The sequence below is a fragment of the Letharia columbiana genome, assembly GCF_014066305.1.
Source record: "Letharia columbiana isolate WasteWater2 chromosome Unknown Sc0000016_s0, whole genome shotgun sequence".
NCBI lineage: Eukaryota > Fungi > Ascomycota > Lecanoromycetes > Lecanorales > Parmeliaceae > Letharia > Letharia columbiana.
The window spans coordinates 4,010-30,240 of record NW_023501056.1 but is presented as its reverse complement, the minus strand read 5'-3'; the positions used below and the strand labels follow the sequence as shown (position 1 = coordinate 30,240).

The 26,231-nt window shown below is 48.7% G+C and overlaps 7 protein-coding genes across 7 annotated transcripts; 2 read left to right on the top strand and 5 right to left on the bottom strand.

Annotated features, from left to right (window-relative positions):
- Positions 1-1,275: 1,275 nt before the first annotated feature.
- Positions 1,276-3,113, bottom strand: HO173_005583 (uncharacterized protein; the record flags this gene model as incomplete). Its single annotated transcript, XM_037307498.1, has 3 exons — positions 1,276-2,483; positions 2,548-2,588; positions 3,082-3,113. 3 exons carry the CDS (start codon positions 3,111-3,113, stop codon positions 1,276-1,278), a joined length of 1,281 nt encoding a protein of 426 aa, XP_037165307.1.
- A 7,271-nt stretch (positions 3,114-10,384) lies between these two features.
- Positions 10,385-10,723, top strand: HO173_005582 (uncharacterized protein; the record flags this gene model as incomplete). Its single annotated transcript, XM_037307497.1, has 1 exon — positions 10,385-10,723. One exon carries the CDS (start codon positions 10,385-10,387, stop codon positions 10,721-10,723), a length of 339 nt encoding a protein of 112 aa, XP_037165306.1.
- Positions 10,724-11,052: 329 nt separating this feature from the next.
- HO173_005581 (uncharacterized protein) lies at positions 11,053-12,494 on the bottom strand (the record flags this gene model as incomplete). Its single annotated transcript, XM_037307496.1, has 3 exons — positions 11,053-11,541; positions 12,000-12,397; positions 12,449-12,494. The coding sequence occupies 3 exons, from the start codon at positions 12,492-12,494 to the stop codon at positions 11,053-11,055; spliced, it is 933 nt and encodes a 310-aa protein (XP_037165305.1).
- A 2,005-nt stretch (positions 12,495-14,499) lies between these two features.
- HO173_005580 (uncharacterized protein) lies at positions 14,500-15,741 on the top strand (the record flags this gene model as incomplete). The annotated part of the gene is made up of 5 exons (XM_037307495.1): positions 14,500-14,577; positions 14,643-14,747; positions 14,804-15,028; positions 15,092-15,234; positions 15,291-15,741. The coding sequence occupies 5 exons, from the start codon at positions 14,500-14,502 to the stop codon at positions 15,739-15,741; spliced, it is 1,002 nt and encodes a 333-aa protein (XP_037165304.1).
- Positions 15,742-18,900: 3,159 nt separating this feature from the next.
- On the bottom strand, positions 18,901-20,817 carry HO173_005579 (uncharacterized protein; the record flags this gene model as incomplete). The annotated part of the gene is made up of 3 exons (XM_037307494.1): positions 18,901-19,023; positions 20,311-20,345; positions 20,430-20,817. 3 exons carry the CDS (start codon positions 20,815-20,817, stop codon positions 18,901-18,903), a joined length of 546 nt encoding a protein of 181 aa, XP_037165303.1.
- A 330-nt stretch (positions 20,818-21,147) lies between these two features.
- Positions 21,148-21,989, bottom strand: HO173_005578 (uncharacterized protein; the record flags this gene model as incomplete). Its single annotated transcript, XM_037307493.1, has 3 exons — positions 21,148-21,314; positions 21,384-21,569; positions 21,620-21,989. 3 exons carry the CDS (start codon positions 21,987-21,989, stop codon positions 21,148-21,150), a joined length of 723 nt encoding a protein of 240 aa, XP_037165302.1.
- A 391-nt stretch (positions 21,990-22,380) lies between these two features.
- On the bottom strand, positions 22,381-23,832 carry HO173_005577 (uncharacterized protein; the record flags this gene model as incomplete). Its single annotated transcript, XM_037307492.1, has 1 exon — positions 22,381-23,832. One exon carries the CDS (start codon positions 23,830-23,832, stop codon positions 22,381-22,383), a length of 1,452 nt encoding a protein of 483 aa, XP_037165301.1.
- Positions 23,833-26,231: the final 2,399 nt, after the last annotated feature.

The window sequence follows — 26,231 nt, the reverse complement described above, 5'->3', positions numbered from 1 at the left end:
TTTGTTCGATGAGGTCTGTAACAAAGAGTAGACCTCAGCTGCAGTACATTAGCTAGATGACTTGTATTCCCGACACGTCTCCACAGCGGCGACGCAGGTCCGACGCGACTGCTACTTGCTTGGTTGGAAAGGAACGGGGAAAAGCTGCAGAGTAAAGGAGATGTAGGCAAAGATGTGCGTGTGAGTGATGGGATCGCGGTCGATATTTGCAGGACCTCGATTACAAAGGGACTAAGATATAAGATCTACAGACCATTGTCCGATACGTTGTCCGATACGTTGAAAGGAGAGGTCAGCATTTAGATGATACGCTTCTAGGATAGAGTAGAACATATAGAGAGAGAGAGAGAAAGAGAGAGAAAGAATCACTAGCGTCTACGAAAAAGCCTGCCTTTTGACTTTCGGGCAACAGCCGCGATATCATGCAAGATTATGCACGAGAAGAAATCGGGGAACCGTTGGCAATCGAAGCAGGACTGGGATATCGAGTTTCGTACTTGAAAGGATCGGGGGAACCGAAAAAGGGTGAGGGCATAATGACGCGCGCCGGTTGCCACGATCGGTGCGTCACCGGTGCGTCATGTCTGTATCATATGGCCGCTGCGCCCCCATCGTATAGATGATGAAATTGCGCAAAAGAAAGAAAGAATCTTTCATCTTTTGCCCCATTATGTTGAAGATCAAGACTCATTTCTGTCGCGGTTGCTCTCCTTGCAACCAACATACATCGAGTAGAAGAATGCTTGGGTAAGCCTGCGTTCTTGAAATCGGTCTTGTTGTCGACAGGGGAAAGAAAGTCAAAAACTCGGCGTGAGGCAACGTGCATTCGCAGTACCATGCGTGTCACACAGTATATCAGACTGAAAGTATTGCTGGCGCAAGTACGCTTGTCTCATGGGCTAACTAGAGTTATGTGCTCGTGGTGGTATCATAAAGTAAGTACAACCATCCCACTTCCCCAAAATTGAAATGAAATCGCGCATTTTAGCTATAGTGCCGTGGTATCTTAAGAGACTCGTTAGGAGCAGACATGAAGCCGAATCGTACACCGGCCGAAGAACGAAAGCTGCCAGCCATGAAGCGAGCCATGTTTTGTCTGGAAAGCGTGCAAAGGCGGTAGCAGCCACCAGCAGCTGTTTCGTCGATATTATGGTCTGATGCTTCATGAGGTGATCAAAGTTACAAGAAGCCGAGTACCTATTGCTAGGCTGCCAGTAACAGGTACGACTACCATGACCGTTTCTCGAGCAGAGGAGGCCACAGGGTAGCTGGCGCTTAAGCAGCAATAGCCACAGCGGACGCAATACCCTCGTCGCTCGTGTCATGCTTCATCGAACTTGTTAGCAAGGCTTCCAAGGCATTGTCATCGTCGGCGATCGAGGCGTTGCTTCGCTCAGCTGGGGGAGACGTGCTTCCGAGATTGTTTTCACCGGACTCGGAGTCAATGCTGCCCGGACGGCTTCGTGGCCTACTTCCAATAGGACTGATCTCGCGATTGAACAGGTCGTCCTCCTGCTTATGGTCGGCGAAGTTGTTGGCTCCGGACTTGATGTAAGTCTGGATTGATTCACAGTCACATTGGCTGTGCTTCAGCAGCTCTCCCCTGAGGAACAGCACCTCTTGTCGACACGAATCAACTACCAGGCGGAGCTGGGTGTTGTTCTTCTGCAAGTCGCGGGCACGGTTCTCGAGGTTTTGAGTCCATTCCTTCTTCTTCTGGCGACACTTGGATGCAGCAACACGATTACGCTCTAGGAACTTGGAACGCTTGACGTCTTCTGGCTTGATGGGCTCATTGGTTTTGTTTGAGCCGCGTGATGCGTACTTGCGGGTGCGCTTAGGTGGTGACTGGCTGGTCGAGTCGTTGGTGGGAGAGTTACGCTTCCGCTTTCCTTTGCCTGTATCCTGCGGTGGCTGCATCTTATGCTGCTCGAGCTGATCGCGAAGCTGAAAGTCCAGCAGGCTCTCGTTGTCGTTCTCGTCGTCTGGTGGAGTGACTTGGCCGTAATGGGCACGCGTGTTGGCTGAGTGAATATTGGTAAAGATATTGGATGGGGTGTCTTGCTTATAGCTATTGTAAGGCCAGCTCTTTGGAGAAAAGGAGGCAGAGCTCGGTGGTGTGAAGGGACGGAAGCTGGCTTCATTGCTCCATGACACACCCGACGCCCCAGGGGTCGAGAACTGGTTCTGGTATGGGGATTCGGCTCTAGAGGATGGCTCGAAGTCGAAGAAGGAGGATTCGTCGGTGTTGATGGAGATGGGAATAACATCTCGAGTTGCACCATACTTTTCCGTCTGCTGTGGCTCGATGGTATGATTATTGGTGGGTGTGTTGCCAAAGGTCTTGATGAAATCGTTGTTCTTGGCAATGTTGCGGGCAAACATGTTGGCGGCACCGTAAGGGTTCGGTGAGATGTAGCCTTGCGTTGCAGCAGTCATGATGGGTGGTGATGAGAGGTAACCGAAGGTGCCGAACAGGAGTCCTGTTTGTTGTATTAGTGCATTGAAGGGGTGGCAAAAACGGAGGTGTCTCCTGGCGGAGCGTACCTCGGTACGGGCCTTTCGCGATGGAATTTCCCAAAGATTGTCTTTGCAATGACGGATTATACGGTGAGTGATGCGCTTTCTGATGAGCAAGTCGAGGTTATCAGCGTGATATATAATATTGAGGGATGTTTATGAAGATGGGTGGCGTTCAAGGTGGGATGGAAGGGAAAAGATTGAGCATTTAAGTGGAGTGTAGGAGAGCGGAAGCTCGGAGGTTGCTCAGTAAAGTAATTGACTTCGCTGTAACAGAAGAATGGGCGAGACGGGTCCTACTCAGAAACTAAAGCTTGAAGCGGACCAGTGTCAATAAGTCGAAGAGATATGATTTGCTAGTAGCCTTGAGCCTAATAGTACTGTGCTCAGTGGTGCTGTACTCTTGTCGGTACGATTTCCCCTCTTTTGCCTAAGGTAGGTAGGAGTAACCGGAGATACACCCTACAGGATCCCCCCTAATTCTAAAGGACATGCCATTTTGAGATCGTAGATCGAAGCGCCAGATGAAATTGCCCTCCGGCAGTCCGTCATGGTACATACATATTATGCATATTGCTCGACTTTCCCATCATACTCTTAGCTCCGCTGGGACACACTTCCCCCAATCAGCATGCCCCATTTCCCACCTGCCAAGCCCGTCACTTGTCGCCCAAAAAGGCCGATGATCGTCATGCCATTCGTACCTTATGTAACAGTTAGACTGTAAGACGGTAGTCACCACCAGTGACCACGCTGGGTGGGGAGACAACCCTGACTGGAGCGCTAAAGATGGTATTTTTGGTAATACTGATTGATTCTAGCAATTGGAGTTCGAAACAAACCCCCCCTTAGAGAACCGTGTGGACCATTTTGGGCTATACGATACCACACTGTCATAACTTATAAGGTCCCTTTGCATATAAGATGGAGTTCCAAACGACGATTTGCGGACGTTTTCGTCTGTAAAATAGTATCTTGTATGCCAATTAAAACGGTAATGCGTTTTCATTGACCACGGACGGTGCCAACAGCTATAACCGATTTAGACGATGCCTTTTTGCAAATAGTCTGCCAGGGCCAGTTTACTCAGGTCGATAAAGTAAGTGCTGCCTTACATCTAATCATATGCTTTCCAGCTTATCCGAAAGCCAACGCAGCAGGGGGGGGGAAAGCGTGGCTGGTACCCACAGATTTGCGTTGAGGAGCAATCACCGAATTTTTCACAAAGGCACCGGCTTTCTGCAAGGTTTTCCATGCTGCCTGTCATGGTTCGGCAGTTGCGGAGGTACCTCCGGGTTGAACCTCACACGGGAGTCCGGGACCCGGTTGACCGCTGCCACGGTAGATTCCCCCGGCAAAGTGGGGGCTTGCAAGTACGGAGATCGAGGCGCTGTCGCGTGGACATCGTACCCTCATAGGGCTAGGGCTGGTCATCTGACATGAAGAGTTTTCATCGCAAATAAAGTAGAAGCAGGACGGGTTTTGCTCGTTACGACTAGAGTCCCTCACTACCTGGCAAGCGTTTCGATGAAGTACGACAGGGATTTACGGCCAGGAGACAGCTCCGTGTGAACGTGGATAAAGTACGATGTAAGGAGCTCAGGCACACAGAGGCACAGCGTGGAGAGCATATAGCTAGGGTAGAAAGTCGCGCAACGAGCGAACGTGCTTTGGTTAGCATGCAGCCATTGGTCAGTCAGACATCATCCAAGACCTTCTTTACGGAAGGCTTATGCGTGAAGTCGTGAGGATGACGAATGAACCGTCCACTACTACTACTAGTTAAGGTACCTTATTTTCTCGACAAGGAGTTCTCTTAGCTCAGCATTCTTGGTGTCTAATTTCAAAGGACGTACTCTTAAGAACTCGTCTAGCCGTAGCCATCATAACACCCAACTTTCTCGCGCCTCTCAATAGCACCTAGTCCCCAGCGAGCCAGAATCATGTAAGTGCTGGCAATGTATCAGAACATCAATTATAATGCCTCATGGCTTGACACGCATAGGTCTCATGAGCCTCGCGTCCGAAGAGATTCTAAAGCCCAATTTACATATTGAATACCGACGCGTCAACCTTACCCCAATGATATTGGCAATGCACCAACCCACAACATTGCCTCTGTGGGTATCACCTATCTTAATAGCCTTCCGCCTGGTCCCAACTTGCATCTACGTCCCTCCCACACCTTCTCTATCGCTTTCCACCTCACTCTCCTCCCTCGATATATCCGTCTCCCCATCTTTCACCTACTCGATCTAACCCCAAGCATATCCACCACTATAATCACCCTCACTAGCTGGCCCCAGCCTCTTCAGCATCCCCATCCCCCCCCCCCCCCCACAAGCGTCCCCGCCACCCTCATCATCGGCGCCACTTGACGTATCCAATCCGCCAAGGACAAAAGTGGCTGCTCGCCGCCATCGCTCACCAGCAACCCGTCCACTTGGAGGAGGGCGACCAGCCGCAAAGATTCAAAAATCGAACTCACGACTGGAGGTTCTACATGGAGCTGGACAAGCGCTGCTGATGACGGCGGTGGCGGTGCGGATCTTGTAGGTGTATGAGAGGCTGGTGGAAGCGTATGGGATGTAAGTCGTTGAAGCATCTTCTTCGTCCATATGTTTTTCGTCGATCCAATTCATGCCTGGACTGGGTCCAGCGAATTGAAGGAACAGCTAGCATCGAGCGCCTACGAATCTGACAGGTTGAGGGACGATCGAATAAGGGCTTCATGGAAAAGGTTCTTCTCGACGTCTGGACAGAAGTCTAAGGCATCGGCTCTAGGTAGCGCTGGCATTCAACGTTCATCCTTGGTCTTTTCGCCCCTAGGGCTACTGCCACAGAGGATCTAAACGTACGTAAACCCCCCTAGGCGTATGACGTTGACTCAACCATGTCTTGTCTAGTGCCTCTACTGCGACGGTTCGCCAGCATACCGCCAATTCTCTTTGTGATGTAGCTGATGTTCGAATGTCCGTTACCGAGGCTGAAACACGACCTATCATATTCATTCTGCATTCCCCTAGGGAAATCGTCGTCAAGGACGTAGGTGCTGTCCTCAAATGTTGAATTGTTAGCACATTGATTTCTTGCGTTTGCTTGCTCTCGAGACGCCCTTTCTTCAGGCTCCATCTCCGTTTCATACTTCGCTTGACCTCAACCGTCGTCTGTCCAGCTGAAAACTCGATTATACAGGTATGGACTCGGTCAATAAGCGCTTCCGCATATCCGAAAGCCATTGCCCCAACGACCTTTCGCGTCCGCTTTCTAGGGACGCCGCACCGAGGTGCTTCTGTTACAGCTCTAGGAGAGACTGTTTTGAGAGTCGCCAGACAAGGGGCGAGTCGCCAAATCTGGGCGTTCTGCAAGCTTTCAAATACAACTTCGGAACCTTGGAACGTGTGCATACCGGTTTCAATTCCACGCTGACCGATTCCTAGTGTAATATCAACATTCGTTCTTTCCAGAAAGTAGAAAGGGCGAACGGTGTGCAGGTGAACGTTATTAGAAAACGTTCAATAATCCATCAGTCTGGAGTACTAGAGTAAGGCGGTTCAGAATCGCTGGTCACTTTTCTTCGAATTCGGAAGGTCCAACAGCGATTGTCACTGATATTCACGCAAATCATTCGAAGACGGGCAAAACGTCCAGAGTTGATTGACTCTGGGTTTCCTCGGTCTCAGCATCGTCCTTGGCCGCCGGGTATGGGATATGAATGATATCGAGAACAAAGGCAAGGTGGGCAGGGAGAAAGGGTCTTCCCCCCAAAGTTTGCTCGAAGGTATAAAGACCCAAACTTCCTCAGACACTGCGGATCGTGAAGTCTGTCAATACACTGGACAAGGTAGGACGCAGACTTCTAATCTTAAGCTGGCAGGTAGCCCTTATGCCTGTGGACAGATACCCTCCTAGGCCTTTACCATGCGCAGAGGTAGGTAGGAGTCAATGAGGTCTATACGCTCGTAAGGGCACTTTTAAATGGGTGTTTGGCCGTGGCCCTGAGGTTTCGTTCAGTCCTGGACAGCAGCCATAAATACCTTGTACAATCTGGATACAAGGTAAACTTGGCTCAGACAAATCGACCTTGGTGAGATATGCAATGAACCACAAAAAACATGGAACGTCTGAACTTCTCAGGAAAGCAGCAATGAGGAAGCAGACGCTCATCCCCGTTTTCTTTCATGATCGATGAATATTCAATATCTGGAAAGAACGCGGAGAGACTACTCCAAACAACTCTATATCGGCTTATCATGGCTGACAAAGGTTTGTTGAGTTTTGAAGTCCCAATTCGCATTTGGTAATCGCAACCAAGAGTACCCCAATCTCATCTACAGAATATTCTAGATACCTACCAACCGGCTGTTAATAATTTTCAGCACGATGCGAAAGCGATAATGGAACTAAATGCTCTCAGAGAAGTCTGCAGCAAGATCTATTACTACTGAGACCGAAGATATCATTGTAGGACGGCACGGAGTACTCTAAGTCTTCTATTCTTCAAAGACGCTCTGAATGAGCACACTGGCCACTACAGATATATTCTCGATATTCTCCATCCCTGCTTTGTGAGTGGTAACCCGGGCGAAGTTACAGTCAAACTTTGGCTAGCTAGTCGACAGAACTGGCATTGAGGAAAGCAGTGACCGAATATCCAGGATTTCAGATCCAGAACCAGACGAAGGATGATATGCAGCATGTAGGTTTGGACAGATGAGGTTGGGTCCCTTTGGTCAAGATCAGAATGATGAGGTACACCACATGGCCATCGAGAATAACGACAAATCTGATCATTGTTTCCTGTGGACACACGAGTGTACCACATCAGAGCTTCTCGCACCACCCCGAAAGAACTTGAAGATCTATAACTACGGGCGCTATCTAAGATCAATGCTGGTTTTGACCAAGAATAAAATAATTAAATCTAGATACTTCTGTCCGCAAAGACTCAATAGATCTAGCACGCTTCACTCGCTCATGGCGGCAATCGCCATCGCGCTATACGGAGTGGCCGAGCAGATACCCGTTGCGAGCATCCTTCGGCGGCTGGCAAACCGCTGTGGGAATTTGGTCGAGCAGGTTGGTCCATCCTTTCCGCTGTGTGGGCTGGGTGGTCATTCTAGGAAACTACAACCCGTCCATCAGACCGTGAAATACTTTTCCCAACTTCCCCAGAACGCTAGGTATACGTTCGCTGGCAGTCAAACACAATTCTTAGAGAATAGCCCGTTAGCGAGGCAGAGGCTCTATGCCTTTCAACGATATCGAAGATTACTCGAGGAACTTGCCTGATCCGCTCCTTCATGCTGCCGAATTCGTAAATGCGAGAACAAGTCGCCGACCTCGTGGACCAACTTCTTTCGCGATCCTACGAAGTCAGCTTTGCGGACACGAATAATCGCCTCGATCAGGTAGGCACCGGGGCATCTTCTCCTTCAAACGCGGTGCAGACCATGACCCAGCCGGCCTAGAGGTTCACCATTCTCTTGATCAAGCGGAAACGAACAGGCTTTGGAGTTACATCCTGCAATACCATGCGGATCTCGCGGAACCGGAGCGATGGACCTGTCAGACACAAGCTGCTGATTCGGTCGCCATGATCCTCCTCCTCTCATGGAGTAGCGTAGGACCACGAGTTCAAAAAAGCCACTCGCATCCGATCTGATGACAACGCGATGCTGGCTCCTACAACCCCACCACCATACAGATTCCAGTCCTTGGAGGTGGTGGCCCCGTGTCCGTCGCGGTCAAGGAATCGCTTTGGCCATCGTCGCCCTCGACGCGCCATGCACGATGGGCTTCCAGACCAGGCGACGAGTGGGCAGGAGGGCCGGGCCACTCAGGGTTCTACCTCGATTTTCCGTCATCGGTGTCTGCACCTATCCTTCCAAGCCCGGGAACCGTCTACCGACCTGGTGGAATGGTGGGCTTCGTACAGCATTTTAAGGTTAGGTCGTTCTGGTTCGTTCAATGCGGGTAGCTCACCTCTGCATCTCCACCGCTGCAGCATTGTCTTATTGATAGTAGCGGTCAGCCAATGACCTGGATATGCTGTTGGTAGGCAGGCAGACTGCGACGTCGTCGCTACTGTTTCCAGACCTGTCGAGACGCCTTTGTGCATCAATCTCGAGCTTGAGAAGTCTTATACTGAGAACAATGAAACCATTGTGCTACCGTGAACAACGCCCTTGTCTCTTCCCCTTGCATCCCTTGAAACAATTGCATTCTCCTCGACAAGCTCTACATAATCCAACATCTCATCCCCTCCCCTCCAATCCTCTACTTTCGAACCCCACAGCACCCCCACAACCCAACCCTCTCCCCTCTCCAACAAATCACACAAAAAAACGAAAGAACCAACCAACCACCCGGACACCCACCCGGCCGAAACTCCACAACAAAAAAAAATGTGCACCAACGCCCTAACCCAATGGCGCTGCGGCTGCGTCCGCTCCCGCGACCGGACCCCGTGCGACCGGAAAGCCGCCGTCGAGCAATGCGGGTCCGCCACGAGCCAGGTCGTCGGCGTCGAGGCGACCATGTGCCCGGCGTGCCACGGAGCGTTCCTGGCGGCGGCGGGGTCAGAGGTTGCGGTGGTTTAACGAGCGGGCGTGCGTGTGGAACCGGATGGTGGTGCAGGATGCGGGTCGGTAGGGGTGTGGGGGGGAGGGGAGGGAGGAAGGAAGGAAGGGGATTCGCTGTTTTGGTGGAGTAGGGGAAGTTTTGCGATGAGAGGGAGGTGGTGGCGAGGTGGATCTTGGGGTAGGTGGTGCTGGTTGGGTTTTCGATGGTTGGATCCGACTCGGTGTGATAGGGGGGGATTCATAGCATAACAGAGCCTTTTTCAATCTGGATACTCCGCCACGATGCATTCAACATTGCGAGATCCGCGCCCGTCTGCCAGCGGGATGTGCTCACCGTGAATTCCACGGCCGGAGTCCTCGAATGACGAATCGACACTCCGATTTCCCCCTTTCCTAGCACCGCACCCCGTAGCTCCCATCACATGCACGTTCAATATCTGCGATGAAAAATCGCTCTCGAAACACCAATCCCAGGTGTCCAACGGCCGAGATTCCGGCCGAGAAGTCAGGCCCTCAGCATTGCCATGGAAGCGAGCGGAAGAGCAGGCGTGATGTGGAAACGACAGCCGCGGGCTTGCGGCTTCGAGACCCCGTGTAGCGGTACGGTAGTTCTCATGACTTGGAGTTGGAGCGAGTAACTCTCCGCATCCGCACCGGGAAGTTGTTTGGAACGGCGATGTGTGAGGTTGGAAGATGTTGGTGTGAAGAAGGTGGCGCGTTGGTGTGGTCGGCTGGTATGAAGAATGTTGCTGAACCTCCTATGAATGGCGGCGGCCGCCTCGTCGTCAAAGAACCACCTCGGGCAACCCGCGCGATACCATCTTCAACCCGAGCCTAGCTTTTGAAAGTCTTATGTAGTTTTTCAATTTAGTGGTATATAAATCCATCTAATCCTTCCTCTTGAATAACACTGCTATTCAGCACTCCAAGGATCCACAGGGGAGATAGAGAAGCGGCAGCATGGGACACACGGCATCGTATTCGGACCTACCAACCACCTGCACCAAACCGTTAACATAGAGCGAGCGTGGTGACGACGAATGCCCATCCATCCATCATTGCAGCGCCAAAATCATCCCACCAACCATCCAACCCCCCAGCTCCACTCAAAGCCATCAGCCCAAACTATCCCTCCCAAGAGGTCCCAATCCCAACAGCTTTCAAGTAAGTCAAACACTCGACTCTACCCCGTGCTCGAATTCCCCACAGCTTGGACGGGACGGGACGATCGAAAAAAACATAGATCCCATCACAACATCTTCGCGCCACCGTGGCCCAGAATGGCTATCCTTTGCATTCTGCAGAGGCCGAAAGAGGGCCCGGAGAACCCGCGTCTCCTTTCCGGTATTTTCGAGGGTGGAACCGATCGAGGCGTCAGCGCACGCGAGAGGATGCCGCGACGGACTTCTAGGCTAGGTAGATCCAAACACGCCTTCGGGACGAAGAGGCTCATTGTGGGCCATCGGATGCCCATTGACGCGGCCGGGAACGTTGTCGGAAAGCTTGGGTTTGGTTCGGGCGCAGTGAATGTGTTCGGTTGTGGGGAGGGATTGCGATGTTACGGGAGCGAGCTTTACGGGTGGCTCTCGTTGACGGGCTTGGGGTATTTGCCGGTTTGATATGATGAAAGAGGGGATGTGGTCTGGCTGGATCTAGGGAGATGAGGGCGCTGGGGAAGAGGGGGATGCGAGCAGGTGGTTTGCAGTTGGAGCTGTAGGTGGGTTTGGGTACGCTTGGGGCTGGCGTTGGCTAATCTGTAGAGTTTCTTGGGTTAAAGGTTACAACCGCCACGGCATTCGTTCTCACGACGTTTTGCATTTGGTCTTGGCATGCCATGCGGTATGGCCAATTGACTTCAAAGTATCAAGACCCGCCCATCGATCCTTCCTAATAAATTTCCCAAACATGACTCCTCTCCTAGCTTCATAGTGAAACAAGAGTCTCCTACTCAATGCACACTTGCAGTATCGATCAGCGGCCTTTTATAGTCTCGTCTTCCCCATGCTAAGTACCAAGTCACGCTAAAAATCAGAACCGCTCCTGTGACCAGTATGGTGTAATTCATTTTAGCGCCATCGACCGGCACGTCCGGTGGCCAGAAGCTGAAGAACAGAATGACGAGCACGTAGATGATGGCAAACAAGTTGACCGCAGGTCCCACAATGCCGGGGATATGCCAAGGGCCCCAGCTAAGCTCGAAACCAGGCGTGTTCGTGAGCTGAGATCCTGAGAGAGGGGAATGCCGAATTCCGCCGGTAGTGCGGCGCCAAAGGAGGAGCCCGATAGCCAGAACATACGATGCCGACAATCCAGTGACTGCTATAGATACAATGTTGTTAAAAGCTGTAGATGAGCCTAGTATTATCAGTGAAAGAAGGGTGGATGTTATGGTCGTGGCGATAATTGTTGCGACAGGGATCGATGTGCGTGGATTGACCTGCGGAGCACACGCAGTCAGCGGCAGAATTTGTCCACATCGAGGTGAAACGGTGTTTGAATATTGCATCATTTTACCTTCGCGAGAGTCCTATAGCCTGGCAAGCCTCGATCGCGTGCAAAGGACCAGGTCATCCGCGAACATGACGCTAACAAGCCAACGTTGGCAAATAGCTGCATAACGGTAATGTACAAGCCATAGCCGTTGCTCCAGCAGTTGAACCAGTTGCGTGGACGTATATGTCCACAAAGGCGTAACCGGTTGGGGAGTTTAGAGAAGACTGCAAATCAACAGTGACAAAGAGAGTCGCGATCATCATCGAAAGAGCCAATGCGCCATTAATTACGATACTGAACAGAATCGACCAGGGCACTAGAGTCGGAGCGTTCTGAATTTCTTCGGACATCTAGAAAGAGGGTGGTCAGCCCATTTTGCCAAGAATCCCAGTAGTGACCTACGTGTACTGCACCGTCGGCACCCAAGAACATGAAGACGGGTCCAAGAAGGCCGACCATGAACGAAGTCCCTTGGGTAAGCAAGTTGCCCAGGTTCAGCCACAGGCCAAAGACTTGGTGAGGGTCTTGGTGTTCTCCAAGGATCAGCAGCGGTAGCAGAATGGCGAAATATCCGACTATGTGGAGGACCAATATGAAACCCTCGAACTTCGGTAACACAGTACTGGCAAGCACGTTGATGAATACAGCGAAAGCCATCACCGCCCTGAACAATAGCATATGCTCATACGGTTTAGGGTCATAACTGAGCCGAGTCAGGACAATCAAGCCTTGAATAAGAGCTGCCGAGACAAAGTTGGCTGTGGCAAATGATGCTTGCCAGCCAATAACAGTAAGCCAGCCTACCAAACATCAGTCGAAATCTGTGAGTCGATAGTCTATGAGGAGTATACCAATCATATAGCTGAGTATTTTCTGCGACCCTGGTGGAGCAAGCATTGATACCCAGTGATATTGGCCACCGACGGTGGGGCCCTATCGGAAAGATAAGCTGAGATCATAGGGAGCTGTTGGTGGGCACAACATTGAAGCAAGTTCGCCCAATGAGGCATAAATTGCCAAGGTCCCTGCCCAAACAAAGAGAAACCCGTATATGAAGCCTGCGGGCCCTCCGCTGTCGCCGGAGGTCAGCTACAATTGGAGAAGACCAGGCTTTTGCAAGACTTACTTGAGGATAGAGACGTCGAATATGCTGGAGGAAAACTACGTCAGCACAGCAATAGTGTAGCTTATTCCCCCTTATATGAACACAGCTTCCCAGGTGATTACAATGGTACAGGTAAAGCCCAAGATCGATAGAAACCCGAAATTGCGCTATGACTATCAGCTCCACATGGTTCTCCTCAAAGCCAGGACACGGATGGCACCTTTAAGACTGGCAGTTTGCCCAATCGAGAGAGCACATCGAGCTATTGCTCACGGTTGTCCTGGGAGAACGTCTTGTTAAAACCACGGCTTTGGAGCCCGTCGTCTTTAGCTTCATAAACTTCTTGTAGCTCCATCTCGGCCATACTTGCAAAGGAGAAATAGGTGAAGCAAAGCACAAACAACCGAGCGGCGAGGACAAACAAGGAACGCTGACCAATGCCGGTTCAGCAAGATAAAGTCTGAACAGATGCAAGCAGGATGGCGACTTGCAGCGGTCGGATGAGAGTAGAGGATCTTGTCATGCTTGAATTGCGCCTCTATAAGCATGATGTGGAAACGCTCTATGCATGCCGAGACAATGCGTGCTGAGAATATGCAAGGATCAGCATGCGAGTACACTGAGAATGGCAGCCAGTCTTGCCTGCAATACAACAACGTTGATTTGCATGTTAGGCTAATAACCGAGGCAATGCAGACGCGATTGGTAGCCAATAGACTTCACTTCCATCCCCAAAATTTGCAGGGTCACCAGGGTGAAGAGCGGACGTTGCCGGCGGCCGCCCTTTCTCAACCGCATGATCCTGCAAGATCGGGGGTTCCAAACAGAGGAAACGGTGGGGACAATAGTGAAAAAGAAGCTTGGCTGATTGGTCCACTCCACCCGACTTGGGTTGTTATTGGATAATGGAGAAAGGATAATCGGAGCCCACTTTCTGGCTCCTAATAATGTACTTTATACATTTCTACACATTCAACCTGAGAGACTCGTGACGACGGGAGTTGAGTGCCGGGTGCCGAACTATTTAACACTTCTACTACGGCAGCTATTTCCGCCCCGCCCCGTCATGTCCCGGGGCTAAGGTACCTTAGCTCGCTTAGGTAAAGTACTCGTAGGCAGGCTGAGTCTTTGCGCCAATAGCCGACGTATGTCACTGCCATAACCAAAGGATACGATTGCGAAATGAAGACAGTTGGGATGAAAGTATCAACGTATACTCGCAGCGCATGTCATGTTAGGCTACGCACAATAATCACTGCAACTTTCGCAAATGTTGGCGCAACAGTAATGTGATCCATGCATGAGATGATGGCTAGTAGCCACTGGGTTTCTTGGGTCGGGTGGACTAGCCAAAGATGGCCGCTTTTTCAAGGTGATCATGCTCAAGCAGTCCCGGGTCAAGTGATAAGAGATGAGCAGTGTCCCAGCTGTAAGCACAAGCGTCGAGGCAGTCCGGTGCACACCAATTGAATTTCTCATCCAGGCTACCGTGACCGGCATCGATCGCTGGATAGTTCTGTGCCAAAAGGATGGATTTATGGGTCATGCTGCAGCACATCCGTTGTCAGATATTGCGAAGCCTAATCACTCCTTCCATGCCCTGGTCGATAACAAGGAGCCTTGCGCCCTCGAGTGCCGACTCAATGTCTCATGAATAGTTTGACAGTCAGTCAATTTCATCTCCTTATATCGACTACCTATCCTTTCCCTATGGCTCGAACACTCATCGCAAGCGATAATCTCTCCCCCCTGGTGTTGATTATAACATGGTTTCTGTGCATAATCTCGGTCTTGAGCATGGTGGCCCGAGGTGCTACTAAAATCATCTCCACTCGCTCGATAAAGTCTGAAGACTATTCGAGTCTCTCATCACTGGTGATCTCATGGCTCAGTCCAAGACGGGTGTTAGAATTTGCTAACCTGAACGATTTTTTATCAAGTTTCTCGCGATTGCTCAGTCCGTTGCCGTCACCGTCCGAACCTCAAATGGGCTGGGCAAACATACCACCGCCTTGGGCGCTGCTCAAATCTCGGCCTATTCGAAGGTGGGCTCATCTGTCACCAATTGTACAAATTGAATCCACACTGATCTGGATCATAGGCTACATACGCTGCCAACATACTGTACATAAGTAGCATGTGCCTTTCCGAGCTCTCAGTAGTCCTGTTCGTTGGGAACATCACCCCAGTGCGACAAGACAGGCAATTACTTCTCGGTGCGGGAAGCGTTACGATCCTTTGGACTGTCACGGCATTTATAGTCAGTGCTGCCGAATGTGGTTCACCAAAGCCATGGGACTACGTCACTGGCCACTGCATCAATCGCGTTGGTTTTTCCCTCTTCCGACTTCCACGACATTGCTTGGAAAGCCGCTAAATTAGATTCTAGGTCATGTGGTGGAACTGCGTCGAAGTGATGAACATCTTGATCAACGCCGCTCTGATCGCCCTACCAGTGTGGATTTTATCCAAGGTGCAGATCTCCCTTCTCAAGAAATCCTCTGTGGGGTTGGCCTTCGCACTGCGGATTACGTGAATGCCCCTCGGAATGAATGGGATTTCTTCAGTGATGCTTACGGGACTACCAGGGTCTGTATCGCCTCGATCGGTAACCTTGTCTACTGGAACAGAGCTCGAGACTCCCACGATCTGACCTTCGAAATTTGGCCCGTCGCACTTTGCACGCAAGCGGGCCAATGCATGAGCATAGCGTCCTTCTCTTTTCTCTATCTCAAGCCCCTCTTCGAGATCCTTGACACCGGCTTTATCAGGAGCGATGAGTTCCGGCGGATGCGACAGTTAAATCCAGAAGGCTCATACAATCTCTCCACCATGAGTTCTGGAAACGAGAGGAGAAAAAAGGGCAAAGAACTGGCGAGGCTGGCCCGGACAGAGAATAATGACACCACCATCACCGCTCTTGAGAACGGGTCAGGATGGGATGGTGGGAGCCAAGGCAGTGAAGCGCACATCATCAAAGAGACTCGGACATTCACGATCGAGAGTTCAGCGGCCGGAGAAGATCGGGGGTTCCCTTAGTTGGAGTTGTGGCGCATTGTTTATTCGTCCCTTGTCTCCGGGGTTGAGTCCCGCATTGTTGGCTGCATGACGATGCATTTGCCCCCACCTCTCCTTTCCCCACCCCAGGTAAAACTTAATGAATGCATAAAACGAACCTAGTTCTGATCCTTTCGTAACCCATTCTCTCTCCTAAATATTCCCAGTCTTTCCTACAACTGCCACCCACCAAACAAACGTCCCATCACTTCCAAGTCTACCAAAATGATCCCAAACAGCCCATGCTCCTTCAGCATCTTGGCTGTTAACATTTGCAACCTAGGCTCGAAGAGAATTCCCATCTTTTGAAGCCACCGATCAATGGTAACTGTGTATACAACGAAGACGTCACGGTCATGGTCTGACTTTCCTCCAACCCTTTCCCTCATATTCGCCCCTTCCCCCAGCCCATCCACCTTACAGTACTTCCACAAAAAAAACCATCTCTGCTTCCCCACTCACATATGACCATGGCAACAAGGTCGGGAACAGGTAACGCTGCGTTTGTGCGGACAGCGGAAGACTACCCATGTCTTGGCAGTTAGTACAGATCTCAGGGGGCATCAAAACCCCGTTCCTTCCACAGCACGACTCAACAATAAAGCGAACTACAGCAACATCGCAAACATCATGATTCTCATTCTCAAGCAGATCCAACGATACAGAACGTGATCGTAAACCTATCCAGTCAAAAAGTCACAGCGTCGCAAAGGAAAGAACCACCTACCAAGAGACCCTCCCACCAATCCGCCAAACCCATGCAAATTCCAAGAAAACCGTTCAGCACCCTTGCCCCATTCTTGCTTCCAAACCGTGACAATTCCGAGCGACGCAACCCAAACACGTAGGCCCAACGTCCCCGCACGTTCCGGGAACGAAGTCGGCGGCCGGAATCATGCTCGAAGCTGTGGTGTCAGCTCGTGTACTGCTGCGAGACGATTTCGCTTCCTGGTCGCACGGTCGCATCCTCTCCCCCCGCCGCGAGAAAAGGGCTCCCGTACAAAAAACGTCGCCCGGCGAGCCCTGTGGCTCTATTTGGGAGGCGGTCTTGTGGCGCTTTGCTGCTCCTGCGACTTGGGATGTGAGAGTGTTTCCAGCTGTGTGGAGCTGATCTGCTAAACGGTGCTCGAATTGGGGGACGGGAGTCGTCCGTTGGCTCGGTATGTTGCTGGAAACTGGCAAGGGCGGCCGTGGGTGTACCGGCATGAAAGTTCTGGACTGGTGCGGCGATAGTGCAACCGGAATCCAAGGAGAATTTTTCGGCTGTTGGTCAAACGGCCTGTTGTACTCTGAGTGGAGGACGTGGTTCACTGTGGAGATTCCACCGTGACGTTTTTGGAAATCAATTTGATGTGTTTTGCAAACCGGACATGTATAGCTGCGACCTGATCATTCAATACGTGAAGAACATCTGCCTTGCTGTCTAGTGTCATTGGTGTATTTGATCGGGATATGTATCTATTTCCAGCGATTCTCCATAAACGCAAGTACTAGGAATTGGTATATCTATTAGAACCTTTTTAGCATTAACAAAATCAAGGGCCGTGCAGGGGCTTCTTCCTTTCAGCCATCTGGCAGACATAGGTCCGCGTATAATGACGATTTTGTCGAAGTTCGTCGAGCCAAAAAAAAACAAATCGTGATTATCCCAGCTGATGAGAAAGGCGCCATCATCCGCCAGATCCAGGCTTCCGGTATTGGTTCTTGGATCTTTCAAGTTCCCATCGCATTTACGAACCTTCTCCATGTTCCATCAAGTACGGATCGATTAGGCCATTACTCCCGATCTGGACGCAATTTTGAGTGTACTGTCGAAAAATAAGATTCCCAACCTCCTCCCAGCCACCTGTTGGAACAACCACCCAATTTGTGAGGGGTACAAATACTGGCCCAGGGGAGTCTTGAGATCGAATACTTCATGCGACCTACACACCACTCTTCCTACCCTACCTGAATTACGACATGTACAAGGCTTCGGACTCTTGGACGGTTGACAAGTTCTTTGGATGGATTCATGATGTTGAGCATAGCAACAGGGAATGAACGAGGAGATGTCCGAGATCTCATGTCGTCAGGCGAGGAACAGCGTCTCACCCAAACGCACGGGGCTAGATTCAGTTTGGAAAGAAATAAGTGACTGCAATCTCCCTCGTCGGAACATTCTATACTTGATGCGAGTAGGGAGGGAGAGGATTTGCAGATGACGTTCCTCAAGTGAGTCGAAGTACTGTTGGAGTGAAGGCACGAGGGGGGCACTGATTGAACACGATGTTTGGTGGAGGATGAGTCTGGACGTTTGATTTTGAAAGATTGCTCGTATGAGAGTCTCGAAAGAGATGAGTGATTGTACACTCATAAGTGCGAAAGACGGAAGATATTTTCGGGTGGCTGCGGTCTCGGCAACGGTCGCGCTGAATGTTGAATCTAGAGGAAGAGAACTTCAGAGAAATTGCATAGGGTCTTCTTTGAAGGGTCTTTCTATGTAGAACAGTTTATAAGACTGTCAGAATCTAAATCAGTAGTTGGGGCTAAGTTATTGTTCATTGTACAGCTTCGAAGGTGAATGGAAGAAATAGTTTGAGTTACGAAAAGATATTACAGGTACAAAAGAGCGTACGCACAGACAATGAAGAACTCTTCAACGCTAATTTTCGGCTGACTCTACCGTCTTTCTAAGTCTTCCATACCTATTGTCTCGTCTGGGACGCTGAAACGAGGCACCTGGGTCCTAGTGTATTCAGCCTGAGAGGAGAAGCGATCACCTCCTAAGTTCTGAAAGATGCGCGTTTTGGAAAAGCTTAGCGAGTGTCTTGGTAGAAAGCTTTGAACACTTTGTAACAGATTGATTGGCCAAGTCTTTCTGACAGGGGACTGCAAGGCTGGCAGACAAGCAACGATGATCGCGAGACCTATCTCGAGAATCCCCCAGTAGAGGAATCGGGATGCGAAGATTGTTATGGGTTAACTAAGCGTGCAAATGTGAAAGAACTGGGCCTTACAATCGGGGTCGTCGAAGACCAGAGGCGCTGTTGTTCAGCTTAGTAGAGGTCGAAAAATGAAGACATCGGCTTACATGCTCCGCTGAAGTACAGTGAGAAGTCAAGTATCATTTGAATGAATGAATGAAGTTACTATAGCCCTTCAAGTATCAGTATCCTTGAGTTCCTTTTTTGGTGGCATTAAGCCGACAACTCCCAGAGTCCTGAGAAGGAAAATGCCGATGACAGTGACTCGCCTTCCCATTGGCATTTTCATCTTCCAGATCTGAAATTGTTGTCAGCATTGTTAGACACAGCGATCAGTGCATTAATACAGGTACCTATCATACCAAAGGTATAGGCAGGATCAGAAGAATAAGGTCAAGAATGGCGTCTGAGATGACATAGACGATTGTCATAGGCATAGGGTTGGGACGTTGGAGACCCGCGACCATCACAGGAATCCAATGTCTGCTAAAATTGATGCCGCATATGAAGCCGAAAGCGAGACAGAGAGCCGTGCTCCATAATGCGGGAATGAGAAGCATAATTCTAGTCGTCAGATCGAAGGGATCGCTGATTCCCATACCCACGCGGAAGATGCGGCGGTAGAAGAATACGATACTACATTTGACGAAACCCAGAGCCAGCGGAGCCAGGGTCTGAAAGAAATACGGTGTCATTGAGCTATCAGTCTTGCCTTCATGAACAAGTCAAGATGGGACTCTCCTACTTTTTCAGCTAAAGATTGCGCTGTGAGAGTTGACTCCTCGAAGCTCGATGCGTGTTCAACAGCTGAAGACGGGGTTGGGTACCCTATCGAGCCTTTCCTTTGACATCTGAGGCTCGGAGACTGTCAGGACGTGTATGATAGACTACGCCCGCTGCTGATACTGGCCGGCTATGATACTGGCGCCCATTCCAATGTTCAGGATCTAGATCGTGGTACAAGGACATGTATGACTGAGCTGGCGTTCGAGTTTCATACCAACCCGGGGAGTATGAGCCTGGAAAAGTATCAGATCAGAATCATTACAATAGCAGAGGATTCGAATAGAAGTGCCAGTCATCCATTGCAAGTTTGGCTTTCTGCAATTGCCTTGCGCGGAAACGGAGAGTCACAATGATGATGCCGAGCAAGGGGAACACGGTGCCAAAACAGACATTGATTAAGGAGTGCAATAACTCATTTCATCGAATGGGGGTTTGCTAAAATTCAGATTGCTGGATAGACACGTTGGGACTTCCAATGGTAAGGACTCTGGCTTGCAATAGCCTCAAAAAGCGCGTAGGTATGAATCAAACATGAAGGAACAGGAAGGTCTCAAAACGGGAAACAGCGTTTCTTGAGGGTTTGGCAGGTCGATGATCACGTGCGGTCGAGGTTCGAATCACGAGCTAATCAAATTTCAGCAGTTCAGAAAGTACTGTACAACTCGCCTCGATTTTGGAGGAAACTGTATGGGCTTGCCGGGCGTACCGAGGGTCTCTGTCTGTGAGAACCAGTGAAAGGATGTAAGAGAATTCGTTCAGTATTTGACATTCAAAATTTGGCTTCTCTGGGATCATGCACATCATTATCTGATTGGTGCGTAATTTGGCCCTCGGCTGCAAGAGGGACAGTCAGCAGCGAGATCGTCAGCGTGAATCAACGCGCGCACGCGATAAGCATTCAGTTCTATATCAACTTACCAATAGCTGTGCTGCGATCTTGCGTGCGCTTCAAGCTAATGATGCTGCCGACCGGGCCAAAGATTTGTGTGTGCAGTGTTAGCGCTGACCTTGCGCGTACGTACCTGCTTGTAACTCTACTCAGCCTTAAACGACGAAAGGTCCATTGATCGTTCCGGTTGTCATGTTCGGGAACGTGCTCGCTCTTGGGGTCGGTGGTGTCGGTACTGGCGCTGGTCAGGAAGGCCGCGAGCTCAGCGGGGCTTATTTCCGTAAATGATTGGCTTGTGTTGATCAACGAGGGGAGATAGCTAAGCTGGGCCATTCCCTGTACAACAGCCTGAGGGAAAGGCGGTTCGAGCGCGCAGACATAGAACGCCAACAACGAGATAATGCTGATAGGGAGCATCTCGATGGGATGGATGAGAAGAAGACGGCCTTGTATAGATGAGATGAGAAATGGGGAAGAATGCCGTCCATGTGTACAAAATCACTAATACAAGATAATGCAGATCAACCTGGACCAGACTAGAAATACGCGCAGAAATTTTCCCCATATGCAAGGTTATCAGGCCTTCCGTAGCGGAAGCGTTCTATATTTGTGACTTGGGCTACCGACGTTGGAGGAAACGGAGTGACGACCAAATACTAATGTTTCGTCAAGGTTGTTCAAATTTGCTGTGATGGCGCTACCATTTCGCGTGTATCTGCCCAATTTGACCCAGGCACTCCCGATTCTTTATCCAGTTGGGAGATTATCTTCTAAGACAAGTCCAGAAGGATCCAACTGCTCACCATCTCCCATGGCAAAAGCCGGCAGTGGCATTGAAATAGGAGTCCTTGGCATACCAAATGCTATTGACGCATGTTGACCATACACGAAAACACCGAGAGAATTACCGAGGCCTATCCACAGCGTCAACCAACAGTAATCCGAAGCTCTCAGATCAGAGTTATGAGCACCAGGAGACGTACCAGTAACCGCATACCCAACCTGTCGTTCAGATGGTCCATACAAACAGTGCATCCAGATCTCAGAGAGCGCATTGCGAATGTCGTAGAAAGTTGCGACATCCGTAATACGATATCGGGCAGGCTTCACATATCTCTGGGGTACGATATCCATGTCGACAACAGTAATGGTGCAGACGAAATTTGTGCCTATGACTTCGATGAGCTTCAGAGACCTGGTAGCGGTAAAGAGAACCCACCGGCGGTGTACTTTATCGGTGTTCGTATTACTTCCAAGCCGTGCGTTCCCCTCCGCCAGCGAGGTGCAAACTCGAGGGCTCTGCTGCCGTAATTGTTGATGTCTGCTTGCAGCAAGTTGGTCGCTGTTCTGCAGCTGTTGATGAACTCGTCGGGGACCGGTTTGTCGAATCCAAGCCAGGAGGCCACGCTGGCTGAACATGATGTAAAGATGTTTGACGTGTCACCAAAGATGGAGATGTTTGGGGTTGAGGTGCTGTTGACAACGTTTGCTGGCAGAGTGCTGTTGAATGGGAGTTTTGTAGCAATGCATGTCTGAAAACTGGAAGGAATGACAACGCTTGATATGAAAAAAGCCCAGAGAGGCTTCATGTTTTATTCGTCGCCTTGAGTATGATCATGAGATTAGATGCATCGGGAGATGAGTCTATCCAGATGTGAAAAATAGAGTTATAGGTGAGCAGTTCGCGTAGCGGCAGAGCGCAAGTCGACAATGCAGTCCATGCGAACGTCTGTCCCCAGAAACGCTCGGGACTGCGCCACAGGATGTCTCTTTCAACAGTTGAAGCGATGCTCGAGATATGATGTAGCCCAGCTTCGTCGGCTTCAGGGCAGGAAGCGCAATCTCTTCTGAGAGGTTCTCGAGGCTGTGTCACATAGCCGAAGCGCCGCAGCAGTGTTTGCAATCATATTGAACTATTGTCAAGTCCACAGGACCATATCATAGCTACATAAATTTGCTGGTCTCGGGGTTTAGTATCTATCATGTACTGGCTAAGTTGTCTCTCATCGTTCTTGCTTCAACGATAGGATCAAAGTCCGTCTTCCCTAGGACGTAGTTCTGCACTTCTAGGTCGACCTCATTGTCATCACAATCGTTCAGGACGAAATGCTTGAGTCGTAGAAATTTTACCTGCCTCAATCGAGTGAGTAGCGACGACCAATTGCCATCTAGCAGTGTCATCCAGCCAAGCCGAATCTCGACCAGGGTGGCTGCGTGGCTGCCAAAGAAATGAACCATGTCATTTGCCTCGGACGCGTAGTTGTAAACGTCCAGCTTCTGCAGACGTTGCAACTTGCTTGAACCGAATGCGCTTATCAAAGACGGCATTTCCCCTGAAACCTTGTCACTGATCTCACCTAAGGTGACTTTCTCGAGGTTTGGGCTGAGCCCTATGATTTGACGTATCGCCGTCATTGTTTCGTTCAACTCCTCTCCATGGTCGGAATTCGTCTCGATTGATGAGATCTCCAATGAACGTAATTCTCTCAAGGTCTTCCTGCCTTCAGGCTCGTCCGCGAGATAGAACGTGTTCAACAGGGCTTCTGAAGATATTGTTCTAGGACGGTTTCTTCCACCGTCTCGTGCAGAGCTTAAAAATTCAAGCAGGGAACATCTGGTGCCGAATCCTTGGAGATCCTGCCTGAATTCTTCATGTTCTCCAAGCTTGAAGGTCTTGATGTTTGCTTTGGAAGCTATCATGGCCCCAAAGATCAAGGGAAGCAGGTGTTCGCAGTCGTACGTCAGCGACAGTCCAGCCTTCAGTGTTCCGAACGCGGTCATCAACTCCAAACAACCAATGCTGAAGTTCAAGAAGTCAATCGTGATGCTCGAGAGCTGTGGTAGTCTTCTCATCCCCTCGATGAGGATTTTAGAGTCGATACCCTGTGAGGACAGAAGGCGTTGTGTCTCAATGGAGCTTTTGTAGGCAGCTATGTGCCCTGCTGAGGTCAAAGTTTGAGAGTCTTCCCAAGAGGACCCGTGGCTGGACAAACGGCGTACTTGATCAAGATACTGATCCGCGCTCCCATGGTCGATGAACCGCAATGGTGAGAACACAATCTCCTTGACATATTGGGATAGCTGGTGGTGCTCTGAGATAGCTTTGAATTGCTCCAAGCTTTTGAGGCCAAGCCACACAGGGATCGTATGGAATAGCGAAGATGCAGCTGCTGTAGCAAGTGTTTTGCTGACAAGTCGTACACGGAGCAGATCTTGCCTTGGCAGAGCACTCACGATGTCATAAAGCAACTCGCCAGGAAATTTCTCGAGCGGAGAGAACGACAGTAACTGGTAGACGTGCATTTTTAGTGATGAATGAGCTGTGATGAGCAAGAAGGTCCAGGAGGAGAATTGAGATTTGTGATCCAGGGGGGCTGAGCAAGTTAAGAAGGAGGCTAGTGAAGATGGTGCTGGCGCATGTGAAGCTTCCATGTCTCAGGTCGGTTGAACACTTTCTTACGCTTGGTACTGATTGGGCCTCCGTATCGGGCTAATTCTCATTACTGTGGTAAACGTGGGTCGAACGTTCCCCTTTGTCTGAGTCTCTCAAGGAGGATGGAAAAGTTGCTGGAAATTTGGGCCTGAATGTCTCACTGAATGTCTCACGGCCTGGAGTAATACAGAGCTGTCAGTGCTGAATCACTAGGTAGACTCTCACTTGATATGAGAGAAATCAGATAGACAGATACATGAACGCATTCCTTATCCCTTTCCTTGTGGCCGGGACGTACACGCTAGTAGGGGTCAAATGTAGGGGTATGGATTGGTCAGATCGACGTTGCCGCGCTCATGAGTAAGCAAAGTCTTAAGCCGCAGTGAACCGCGATCATTGGACAAATGATAATCCCTACATTTGACCCCTACTAGCGTGTACGTCCCGGCCACAAGGAAAGGGATACTTGGGTAATCGTGCCGTACTATTCCCATTCGTGTCATTTATACCTCGTAGGCTATGTATGTGTACTGGCACAATGGGAAAAGCGAGATCCAGGGGACGTCCTCAGTACGAACATGCGGGAGGATTGCATCCACTCAGGCATTCTTATTGTTACAGTCCCTCCGCAGAAGTATTTGTCCGTCACTCTACCCGTTCTAGGGCAGACCCTGTACTTCGTACGCTTGTATTGTCACCACTGAACCGTACGAGTATCTTGAGATCCTGCAAAGTTGGTGTGGCTCAGGTTCTTAAAGCTTGTAAATTTTCATCAACCCGGACTCTGAGCATCAATGATACGTCGATATCGTGCTGCGTAGTGTAATACTCCTCTTTACAAAACCATTTGCTGGGAGCGCCCGTTTGGCGGAAACCACCCCATAATATCAAATTTTCGCCGTGACCACCGCTAAATGTGCGTAAGAGGTATTTCACATTATATAGATATAGAACCATATTCAAGTAGCCGTTATAATAGTAGTTACTATAGCTATTATAAGTAGATTATAAGTAATTACTATCTAAAAATCAGGTAGAACCTCTATATAGAGTAATAAGAAAAAAAATAGGCTAAGATATATTAAAATAAAGCTCTATAACTATACTCCCTATATATAGCGTATTAGACGACTAGACTATATTAGAAATATATCGTTAAATAACTTATTAATAGATTTTTATATATAAAATTAATTTATAAGAATATAATATAATAATAAGATATATTCTATAATATAGCTTTATCGAACTATCTCTTATTAGCTTATATTATCTATAGTAATTTTAATCTAAATAATATTAAATAGAAAGAGGAAGAAGTTAATAAGATAGTAGATTATAGAGGTAAAAAGATAGCTAGATAAAGATAAGTCAATTTAATTAAATCGTAAAAGTAGTAATAATAAAAAACTTAGTAATTAAGATCTCGAAAGAGGTTAAAATACGCTATATCTAAGAATTAGCCGGATTAGAGTCTAATTATTAACGTGCTTATAGAGTATAATTACTATCGCTATATTATCGCCGATTTTAAAGCCTATTCGCGCTCTTATTTAGAAGAAATTTAAGTAAAATTATAGTAACGATATTATTCTAACTAGTTCGTATAATATAAATATATAAACTTTATAGAATATAAGATCGTATTAGCGCGAATATAATATCGTTTTTATTTTAAATAATAGCTCTAGCGAACGCTCTAGAGTTATAAATTAATATATTAAGAAATAACTACTCGCGTATCTCGAAGAGCGCTCTATATCGTATCTAGACGAGTTAATATATATACTTTTCGACGAATTTAATCTCGTCGTCGATAAGAGTATTATCTAGAGAACTCTATAACGTCTTAATTAGTCTTATAAACGAATAAAAAGAATAGTTAGTTAATATAATATCTTTTTATATACTAGCTAGTTCGCTACGCTAGCTAATTAATAAGCTAATTAGCTAATCTTTCTAGATAAATTAATAACTTATAAACGAATTAATAAGTATTCTCTTACTCCTCGTATTAATTAGATATTAAATTTAATAGACGATAGAAAGTATAACTAGACGCTTTTAAGTATAAGATTATAGATTAATAAAGAGTTTAAGCGATTAAAGAGGTAAAGTCTACTACCGGCGTTTACTATATAAGACTATCTATTATAAATTATCCTTTAAGACTCTATTATATAAGAGATCTTTATTAACTTCGTATAAGATTATATTCTTTTTTACTACGATAGCTTTAATAGAAGTAAATCTCTTTTAATTATTATATATAATAACGTCTTAATATATTACTATTTTAAATTTATTCGTATATATTACGATATAGATATCTTATTAAAGTATCTACCCTTATACTCGCCTAATCTTAATTCGATCGAGACCTTATTTTCGATTCTTA